The 11,583-nt window shown below is 36.3% G+C and overlaps 1 protein-coding gene across 3 annotated transcripts; it reads left to right on the top strand.

Moving 5' to 3' along the window:
• Nucleotides 1-425: 425 nt before the first annotated feature.
• On the top strand, nucleotides 426-11,194 carry LOC134212993 (uncharacterized). 3 transcript variants are annotated; one of them, XM_062691420.1, is made up of 6 exons: nucleotides 426-453; nucleotides 3,144-3,251; nucleotides 3,311-3,478; nucleotides 8,573-9,809; nucleotides 9,867-9,927; nucleotides 10,910-11,194. In XM_062691420.1, exons 2-4 carry the CDS (start codon nucleotides 3,155-3,157, stop codon nucleotides 9,103-9,105), a joined length of 798 nt encoding a protein of 265 aa, XP_062547404.1. In that variant the 5' UTR covers nucleotides 426-453; nucleotides 3,144-3,154; the 3' UTR covers nucleotides 9,106-9,809; nucleotides 9,867-9,927; nucleotides 10,910-11,194. The 3 variants fall into 3 exon arrangements, 2 of the variants coding, with proteins under 2 accessions (XP_062547404.1, XP_062547403.1); XM_062691419.1 differs by lacking the exon at nucleotides 426-453 and having other exon boundaries at nucleotides 3,009-3,251; XR_009979381.1 differs by lacking the exons at nucleotides 426-453; nucleotides 3,144-3,251; nucleotides 3,311-3,478 and adding an exon at nucleotides 6,030-6,277.
• The last annotated feature ends 389 nt before the right edge of the window (nucleotides 11,195-11,583 follow it).

The raw sequence follows: 11,583 nt of genomic DNA, 5'->3' as shown, positions 1-11,583 counted from the left end.
ATTAATTGGTATAGCGAAGCTAAATATTTACGACTTCTGCTGGATCAAAAATTTACTTTTAAAAGTCACTTGAAGGCATTCAAGCATAAAGAAAAAAATATATTAAGTGTCTATATCCACACAGCAAAAAAATATGAAAATTATACGTGATGGAATTTATACACACACTCAAAATATAAAGCTGTAATTTTTTGCTAAATACATTTTTCCGTTAAACATAACGTAAACTGTTTAATGTATTCACCAGCATATAGAAACATATGTTTTATGATATAATTTCCCATTTCAAACTGATATTTAATGTGAATGAAGCATAATTTTACGTCATACTCTCATTTTTCTATCATACCAAACGTAAATTTACACGCCATTACCAAGTTCAACGCCGCGCTCTCAAATCAGGTTCAAACGTTTTCAGTCGCCATATTGAATACGCGTGATCTGTGAAAAAAGGTTTGTTTTCTATCGATAATGTCGCGAAAAATCGTTTGTAGTTGCGGAAATGCAAGTGAAAGTGTTCCGGATTTCATTAATCACATCCGGATACATCGCAATCTCCTATTTTTCAAGTGCCCAGTCGATAAATGCGAACTCGCCTTCAAATCATACAGATCTTTCCGTAACCACTTGAAAAAGCGTCACTCTGCTGCTGTCGTTGGCCCTTCTCGGAAATGCACACTTGCATTTTGTACATTTGAAGACACGGATATTAAAAGGATTTTCAAACATGCTCAAAAACACATTTCGGATGGTCAGCCTGTGTATTGCCCTTTAAGATGCCCGAGACGGAAGCCCTTTGCAACATTTAATAGTCTAAGACTTCATAACCTCTACGCCCACAAATTTGACTTTGTCCAAATGAGAAAAGATTGCATAGCTAACGTTAATGCGTCAATCCGGGAGCCAGATTTCAGTGCCGAAACACCCATTGAAAACGCCTCCGAGGACGAAGAAGAACCGATCAATCCTGGAAGAGCTGATGGTTTAATTGATTCAGTCTACGATTTGGAGTGCGCAGTGGAGAAATTATTGTCGTGTTTGTTTTTGAAGCTACTGTCCAAGTACCACATCACAGAAACCGCAATACAAGAAGTAGTGGAAGTATTATTTCAAGTAGGAACATTGCAACATAAGATAGTGAAACAGAAATGTGAAGTGTTAAGCGGTCAATTGCAGCTAACTCCCCTTTCCAAATTATCGTTAAATAATGCTCTTGACGATGGAATACTGCAAAAAATGTTTGGACCTGAGGGAAGCTTCCGGTCTGCCCATATGCGAAAATTATATTTCAGCAAAAACTTCTCTTTTGTCGCTCCTGAAAAAGTAGATTTGCAAAAAGATAATAACCACATTGAATGTTTTTATCACTATGTGCCTATTTTAGACACATTGCAAAGTCTTCTTAATGACAAAATAGTGTATGACGCGATATTTGGGTTGAAAACATCACTTCCCGGCTATTTGTGTGATTACACTGATGGCCTCAAGTTCAAAAACAGTCCTTTTTTTAATGACAAAACATTGAATCTGTTTATTTATCAAGATGCCGCAGAGGTGGTGGTTAATGCCATCGGTAATGCTACCTCGCGATACAAACTCTATTGCATCTATATGGTAATTGGTAATGTTGATCCGCATTTGAGAGGCCTAACAGATAACGTTCATCTTGTTGCGCTTTGCAAAAACAAGGATCTTGCGTACTTTGGGATGGATAGTGTGTACCGAAGGATGATTGAGGATTTAAAGATTTTGGAGGAAGAGGGTATTGTTGTCAATGTGGGGGAAAAGATGAACGTATTTTTGGATCTGTATTCACAACAATGAACGACAATTTGGGCGCTCACCAAGTTGCTGGATTGACGGAAAACTTTTCCAGGAGTTCTTATTTTTGTCGCACTTGCTACGTCAATCATGATTCTTTTGCAGAAGATCCACTATGCAAAGCAGAAAAAAGAACACCCGAGAGCAATGACTATGACTTAGAAGTTATCAGAGAAGATCCTCAAAAAATCCCATTCCGTGGAGTAAAACGAAGTTCTGTCTTTAATGAGCTCCGGTACTTTAATATTTTTGATTGTGGTTCTGCTCCATGTATAGCCCACGATATATTTGAAGGTTGGGCAAACAGTGACATGTTTTTGATTCTCAAAAATGGTCACCGAGCGTACTATTTCATTGAATTTTCTGCAAGGCAGAGTCAATAGTTTATTCAAGCAAATAAAAATAAATACCAAGATCGAATTCAATTTCACTCGAAAATCCAAAAATATTAAAGCTAAAGCATGTGACATTTGGCATTTCATACAAATTGTGCCATTTATATTCATACAAAAAAATGTAAATTACAACGACCCTATGGTTAAGATGTTATTACTTATCAAGAAAATAACAGATACCGTCACGTCGACAATAGTTTCAGAATCGCAGATACGAATCTTAGCATCCGACTACGAGGAGTACATTGAAATGAGAGAAACTCAGTTTTCAGTTCCACTGCGCCCGAAGCACCATTTCTGTACACATTATCCCCAACTTATCTTATCACTGGGTCCTTTGATGTCCTACTGTACGCTTCATTGCGAAAGGAAACACTGTTTCTTCAAACGGTGTTTGAGAAGCACATTGAATTTCAAAAATGTTACTAAGTTTTGTACGGACCAGCATCAGTATTATCAGGGGCTACTGAGTACTCAAACAGTTCGATATCAAAATGATTTCATGCTCGATAATTTCATGGAAAACATGGAATACCTTCCAATGAAAACACAAGACCTTTTGAGGGAGCACGAACTTGATAAAATTTCGAATATATATGTAGAAAAAGGCAGTTACCTAGGCTATAGCTATGAGAGTGGTAAATATCTGTTTCTGGAGCATGATGAGTACGGCGAGAATTTCTATGTCATGAAAATCAACCTAATAATATACAACAAAGTATCACGAAAGATTGTAGTATTGGGCAGAAAAACTACTGTATGTAATGTTCATGAAAAGGGCTAATGAAAATACTTGATGCTGATGACGCCGAGGACCGTCTAATCTGTAAAGGCATAGAGGAGTTCATAGACCGGGCACCACTGGACTCCTTTCAAGAGAAAGATGAAACATACTTATTCGTTAAACACTCGATTCCTCTTATGTAGCTTATTCCAAAATGGACACGATCGCGGTTTACAAAATTTGTGATGTAACCCGTATGAATCGACATACCGTAACCGCAGGCAGGAATGTTATCAGTTTAATGAAACAAGGTATTTATATATTGAACAATGTTGTTTTCTTAGATACTAACGTTGTATCTATTTTACAGGCTCACTAATGTTAAATAAACCAATCTCTCAAATCGTGCTGGAGAATGATGGATGCCAAATAACAAGCGATTTGGCTTTGGCTGCTTTCACGAACAGTTTATTTATGCTACTTAATGCCGAAGAGAGATGGACATCTGAAAATGTAAATGTTACATCGAAAGACACAGGTACGTATATCAATACCTATTCTCGACCATTCTGGCAACACAATATTATATTCTTCTAAAGCAAAATAATTTTCTGTCAAACTTCCATTCAAATGAAGTCATATTATCATTACAATTATCTCACATATTATGTGAATTGAGAATGCATACAATTAAACTAGCAATCAGCATCATTTACTTACTATGTATCAAAGCAGGCGGTTTAGTCAAGTCCTTGTTTTATGTGGAGATATTATGTTCGAAAATCTACAAACAACTCATAGTTCTCCCGTTTTGAGGCTGTTGCATCCTTTAAAAATATTCAAATTCACAGCTACTTTTCCTTTCATTCAAAGTATGTAGCTCTGCCGGCGTTGAAACTCAATATACATTGCTGATGCACCTTAAATATTTACTTCGATTTATGATTTGTGTGCCTTTCACAAAAATACACTTGAACATTAATTCAAATAAGAAACACTCATGCTCAAAAATCACGTATAAGTCGAAGTAGAACTTTATCAAAACATACGTTCGCTTCAACCAACATTTACTTAAAAACATAGCTTTTTATGTCGACCAATTTCAAAACAGATGATTAAATCACTTTCTAATTTTCAATTTAGAAATGAAGTGTCAGATGAAAAGGCCCATCATCAGCGATTAAGGACAATGTTCCACCTAGGCGAGGGCTAATAGACCAAGCACAATGGATACACAGAAAAAAAAACCGTGGTAAAAATTACCATTGTGTTGTTTTTAAAACTACCATAAAATTAACCATGGTTTCAAAACAATTTACCAATGATTTGGTCGATGTAACAACATTCCGCAGGGATCATAGTTGATTTTTTCTGCGCGCATGGTAAAATCAAACGGGTTTGTTATCTGCTGAAAATCGTCAGTGCATATTCTTAAAATAACCCTCAGAATGGTAGATCGCCGTATTTTTCGCATGTACGCTTGCGTGCATTTTGACAGTTTTGCCATCTTATGCTACTGCGCTGGTAAACAACTAAAACTCGCGCCTGGTAATCTTAACTGGTAATCGAGGCTGGATTGATAACATAGAGAAACAATGTCAATTTGGAACAGCGAGTTTGCTGTCAAATCGGTTGTTCCAATCGAGCACAAGTGCAATTTGACAGTTCATTGATAATAATTTTAATTCTTTTACGTGATGTGATGCGACGCGACGCAACCAGTGCAATTTTACAGTTCATTGATACACGTATCGAAAAAACCTTATAAGTTATAACAAAAAAGCATTCGAAAATACTAATGCACTTCATTATGCCACCTAATGAATGATCCCATACGAAAAAGCTAATAACATTCATAAGTTAATGAAATGTACATATGTTTTGGAATGTATGTGGCTAATGCGATGTTTAAGTTTTTTCTCATACATATCATTAAGCCGCTGCTTTGGCAAAAAAGTGTTAGAAATCTTAGTAATAAATAACATTAATTTTTTTTACGGTAATGATTGCTATTCTTTTACGTGTGTCGCGTCGCGTTGCATCACTCATAGCGTTTACTCTGGCTTGCCCCTTAGGTACCCGCCAGAGTAAACGCGACCGTGCGATGCGACGCGACGCGTGCCACGCAAAGAAATAACAATTATTATCAATGAACTGTCAAATTACACTGTCTCGTCGGGCCGTCGCGTTTAGTCTGACTGCACCTGTTGATGGTGTTAGTTTGCATGCAATCAGATTTATCAAATTCGACATTGTTGTTTCAAAAGGGCGAAAGTCGCAAACGTAAACATTGACTACTTCTGCTGATTTCAGGAAGATTAGAGACTTCTGGCGGTATTTTCCACTTCCGTTCGATAGAAGGCGCGGAGCGCCACCAGTTCCATGTGGTTGTTAGCTGGGAGCGGTCCTAGTTGTTGAGGAATTTACAGGAAAAGGCATTGTTTACGTTTGCGACATTGGCCCTTATGAAACAACAGTGTCGAAATCACCGTTTCAATCTTTGTTGTCGTTTTGAAAATTTGGTATAGGACACTGCACGGACTGTTTTGTCTCTTTCTTGCTGCAAAGAAATTTGAAAACAACAAGGCCAGTAAACGTCAAAATTTATGAAGAACAAAAGAGAAAGAGATTTTCTCGTGCAGTGTCCTATTGAGTTCATTGATAATTACTCTAGACCAACATTTGAAAAGGGCTTATAAGCAAAAAATTTATTCCTTTTATTTCTTTGTCTACATATATATATATATATATATATATATATATATATATATATATATATATATATATATATATATATATATATATATATATATATATATATATATATATATATATATATATATATATATATATATATATATATATATATATATATATATCTAAGTATGCGGACAAAGAATCCAAAGGATCTTAAATAAAAAAAAATATCAAAAGGAACAAATTTTGACTGTTAGCTCTTTTCAAATGTTAGTCTAGAATTGTTATTTCTTTACGTGAGTTGCGTCGCATCGCACGTGGCGTTTGCTCTGGCCGACACCTTAGTGTCAGAGTTGTCACATGAATAGGCCTAACTCGAGCATAAATTTGAAACACAGTTTTTATTCCAGTGTGTTGACTATACTGTCAAACACTGTTAAGTGTGTTGACTATACTGTCAAACTAGCTCTGGACCTCGGATCAATTTTGGACGATATCAATAGGAGGGAATGTAGGTGGTTTCTAACTTATCAACGCAAGGACACTGACTGGAGCATCGGAAGGATTCCATTATAATAGACAACGTCGAAAATGGGTTGGCCGAATATATCAGATAGAACAGGCAATAGTAGATGCACAGGTAAACTGAATATCTATACCAACAACAACGCGCATAGTCCTTCATTTGAGCGAGATGCTTCGATATTCGACACGAGTATTCTCTACTCACTACGTAATCTATCGTCGACATACCCGTCGTAGTACAACTGCGTAGTGAACTGCGAATAAATCACGAACGTTTTCAAAGAGTTATTTCGCTGAAGACCCGTTTCCCATAAAGCAACTGATACTACTTTTTGTTGATAAATTTGCTGCAATTACTGAATTACAAATGAATACCGCGGTATTTTCTACGGTAATGTTTATGCAGTGCAAAATTACATATGATTGAACATTACTGCCTCTTTCGTAGGTCCAAGTGTGACTAAAAAGTTATCATTTTATTTCAAGTTTCTCCTTTGTCAGTTTACTATCACAGCAGCATGATGTAAACGATCTTCTCAATTTGTTGCCTTTTAAATACTGCCGTGTCAAGCATATCTGTCCCATGTCGAAAAATATGCAACTGAGAAAAATGCGATTGAAGCTGGAAACATATTTTTCAGTTTGTATTTTTCAGTTTGTCCCATGAAAATTTTATTAATAAACGTATATCGATGAAAATAGTGTATTTCTAATGGCTTAGTATGTTTCAAATGATAAACACTGTTTTTTAATGGAATTTATTCAGTGGGACATTTATGCAGCGAAATTGAAGACAAAATTGATAATTCCAAGCATATTTGTCCCAGTGCTAGAGTATCATCAGATTACTTTGTGTTTAGCAAAAGTTTAGTTTGGTCTGTATAATAACCTGATACAAATTAGATGCATTTCAAAGCGTATTGTAGTAAGGGGCCGTACACTAATAACGTTAGCTTTTGGGGGAGAGGGCTCTTACGCTCCATAGAAAAAAAAATCTGACATGGGGACGAGTGTGTCTGAAAACCCCAGAGATATTATACCTTACATAAGGGTAAGGACAGTGAGAATTGGTTCCTATATATAATTTGATCCTGAAATAAGTTCAGGTGAGTTATGTTTCAGCGCAGATGGATTTTCGGAAGAAGCATCAAAATAAGGTTCCGTGGTAACTCAATACCGCAATACTGATCTGAAATTTATTTCAGATTAGCATCTGATGTGTCGAGTGAAAACTTCAACCTGTGTGGGGTGGGTGTATGAACATTTGAGTCATTTGTTAAGTCCATTTTACACAATTTCGAGAAGACATCAAACAATTGTTGAACAAATTGGCAAAGAACCTTTCGATTTCTTCGATACAGATCAATAGTTTTTGTCAACACTCAACACTTTCAGTGCAAAAACTGTAACCAGTACTCCATAATTGCTATTCAAAGTGCGTGGACATATGTAGTTTCCAAAACAAACAAACAAAAATCATACATTCCTGAATAAGATTTTTTTTTCGTATTTTTTGCCAGAATTCGTATTTTTGGAAGAGGTTTCAGAATATATAAAAATCTCATTTTGGCCAAAAATGTTACAAATGCAGTTTCTCAAACAAACGATTCATTTGTTAACCCATGTTTAGGACCATTTTTTCGTAACAAGTTGCATTCGACGAGAAATTTGGCCCCATTGTTTGCTATTGAAAATCGATTAGTCACTTCGTTCCGAAGCTATTGCAAAATCTTGTATATATGTAAATGAATTGGACCTACCTTATAGCCATGCGCTAAGAAGCGCGACTACAAAGCGATGATGTGTAGGTGGCTGGGTTGGACTCACGGTCAAAGGAATTTTCGCGTGCAATTAGGCATAAAAGTATCATAGTTTTAGCCTCATCTTATACGAATGCAAATATGGTAATGCCAATAAGGAAAGAAGAAAACATATAAATAAATACATAGAATGCGAATAAAAATGAGAAACTTGAATCATCTTAATATGCTTCAATTATTATTTTTCAATTTTCATAATGCACAAGAAAGGCATCAACGATGTAAGGTAGATTAACGTGGATTAACCTTTTTTACCCATTGAAACTATATCACAACCCATATTCTTTCTCTGAAAGATTTGATAATGAAAATTGGCCTCTTCGAAGTAATTTAATACATGTTGTATGAAATTTATTTCAATGGGACAGTTATGCTTGGAAATTCTACAATGGGACAAAATGACTCGATATTTTTTCGCTAAGTTTTCGAACAAACTATATGTATTTATTCGTTCACAATAAAATATACATTAATTTAGAACGTTTGGTGCATAAAACTCAAAAACTTAAAAATCGACATGGGACAGCAGTATAGTCATACTACATTTGTACAATCAGTGTAACAAGATAAGTAACATCCTAATCTTATAGTTTCAGGAGAGATCATTGATATTGGCCAAAATTTGACTTTGTCCCAGATGCCATCTGATGTCAAAGCAATCGTCGAAGCAGGCACTTCCTACCGCATACTTTCACACCAACTTCAGCTCCCTCAGAATGTGCTGGCAATACTGCCAGAACCATGTGGCAATCCAACTGTAGCTGATCCTATCGCTATGCAGTTAATGACAGAACTTGAGGCACCAGATGAAGGACAAACTCAATTTCAAAAATCTCAACCGGCAATCGACACGGCCATGGCAGAAGATATACAAATTCCTACGTGCTCGAAGTATCTCAATGAAGAAATAAAATCATCTCCGAATGACAACATCACCGATGAAAATCTGTCACCAAATAAGCCAGCGAAACGTATCAATGACCCTGGATATCAACAATCCAGCAAGAAGCAAGCAACAAGTCTGCTGAAGTTCCGCACGTTCGAAATCAATTGGAATAAACTTGGTGACAATCTTCTAGAACGCCTTGGCGACCTACAAGAATTCATCTCGCAGAATCCCTGAATCCGCTGTTCCTCGTTCGATTCGCTTCAAGAAAACCGAAATGACTAGCCTAGTGAACAATATTGTCGACCAGATGCGATGCGTCGACAACAATATCAGAGCGGATACAACAGAAACAGTTGCCAAGCAAATATTGGGAAAATATCCGTGTCTTGAGATACTTGACGACGACGGATTCAGTAACGGCCTAAGTCATATAACTATAAAACATAAGTTGATCAATCGAAACACGTATCTGAACCGCCTCAACAATCAAGCTAATACAACAACACTTACTCCAGTCGCCAAAAATAAGCGGGCAGGTACCAATCAGGAATATTGGAAAGCTACAACTAATCATTGTACCAAGGAAGTAATGGCCAAACTACGGCGGGACGAGCCTACTTTACTGACCGATGAGTTCTTGGTGGAATCCCAAGGATTTGTTAGATCTCGAATGGATCAGAAAAGGGATCTTGCACTGATTATGTCAGAATTTCCGGTTTTCCGACGTAGGCGGCTGCTTAATCATCATTTTAAAGAAGCTACAGGAACCGATATTGAAATGTTGCGGAAATATTTCAATTCGAAGAAATCAAAATCATTCTTTATTCAACTACCCAGAAACTGAATAAGCTGTCTGAGAAACCATCCGATCGTGATGTATTCTATTTTTAGCAAAAATATTGGACGAAACCTTGGATGATCTAATCTTGAAGAAAGAGGTAGTAATCTATTTGAAATTTGATAACTTTAAAATAAAAAAATCTCTCATGTTTCAGATCGGAACACGCATTGACGAAATTCGAGACGAAGCGGCAGCACCGGTTTTAATCGCCATAGGTAAATTAATTAAAGTTTTAGAGCTCATTGAGATTTGTAAAAGGAAATAAAAATAACAGAAGATCCATTAATTACGTAACGCAATAACACCGCCCCCCCCCCCTGTGTCACACTTTTTATATGAAACATGTAAAAAAAAAATGGTAAGGATCGTCACACTTCAGGTAACCCCGTTACGTAATTTATGGATGCTCCCTAATGATATCTTGTCGAAGCTAAACGCTTCCAGATCCATACCTCTTTTGAATAGCTCGTTTTTGCTTTTGTCGAGATAAGTCCAATCAGGTTTGTACAGCCCTGTTGTTCACTGTACTACGAAACTAATTCAACTGACCACCTACATCTTATGGGCTTTCTGTAGCTCAGTGGATAGTCATGCAGAAGGCCACGGTGGACGAGTCCGATCTATGCAATTTTCATTTGGTAAAATTTCGGAATTTCCCAGAGCATGAGAGCGAGATTACTATTTGTTCTAGTCGTAGTCCCATGATATTCAAATGCATAAAATGATAATCAATACTCTGCCCCCATCGCATATCAGTCCCATACTGTTTTTCGCATGCTGGAATAATAGCCATTTTGCTGAAATGTTCATCATACGATGGATTACCGTAAAATAATTTAGTTTGATCGAAACATTGTTTAGTTATGTGCAATCAGGTCATGTAAATTCTTAATGGGACTGTTATGTGGGCGGGTACTTTCAATATGGGACGAACATGACTTGCTTTTTTTTCACTCATTTATTATGATTCATAGAAGCACGTAAGAAATGAATACTTTTCATTGGGTCACTTTTGAGTGACGAAAAGTCAAATGGGACTGTTATGCGAGTGGGGGCAGTACTGTACTTGCAGAAAACAAAATGAAGCTATTTTTCGTAAACTGGAAAAGCAGATACGATCTATTTGAAACTTAAGAACTATTATATTCCGAAAACTGAAAATTTCTTACAAAACATATTTTATTTTGTTCGTTTCAGACATTGGTAACGGAGCAGATATGTATTATGTCTTTGCTGATCGTACTCGCCTTTCGGAAGGCACGACTGATTTTGTATGTGCCATACAGGACTTAATGACTGTGCATTATGTGCACAGTTTCATGTATTTGAAAAGTGCGGCTAAATTCCTAGAGTTAGTGCAGGAATACTTCCTAAAAATTTTTACGACGAAAGGATCTAAGTCGAGTGCTGTACGTATTGGTAAGCAACAACGCACTGTAAAGAAAGTAATAGCATCTCTATCTCAATACAAGTCACCAAAACAGAAGGAGCCACCTCTCGACCAGATTTAACTGCCTTAACTGCCGCTGCCTTTTCGTACCGGAATAAGTTCATCGTTATTTCCTCTAAACACAAACATTCACTTGTGCCAAGACATTGGCATACAAAACTCTCAAAATGTTTTTTTTTTTGCAAAATTTATAGTATAAAATATTAGTTTAAGGATTCTTTCTAAACAAGCGAAAAAATGGCATTCAAATCAGAATCACTTTGTAAGAAAATGTGTATTATTCATAAGTTTTCAACGCAATTGATTTTCAATAAACCTATAGAAAATGAAATAAAAGCATTTTTATTTGCAAAAATGGAAGAAACTCATGAAACATAAACATAACCTCAATTAAAATAATCGATATGAAAATTACGACGAG

The sequence above is a fragment of the Armigeres subalbatus genome, chromosome 2 (assembly GCF_024139115.2).
Source record: "Armigeres subalbatus isolate Guangzhou_Male chromosome 2, GZ_Asu_2, whole genome shotgun sequence".
Lineage (NCBI taxonomy): Eukaryota > Metazoa > Arthropoda > Insecta > Diptera > Culicidae > Armigeres > Armigeres subalbatus.
Note: the sequence above shows the minus strand (reverse complement) of the source record. Positions and strands in the feature narration are given on the sequence as shown.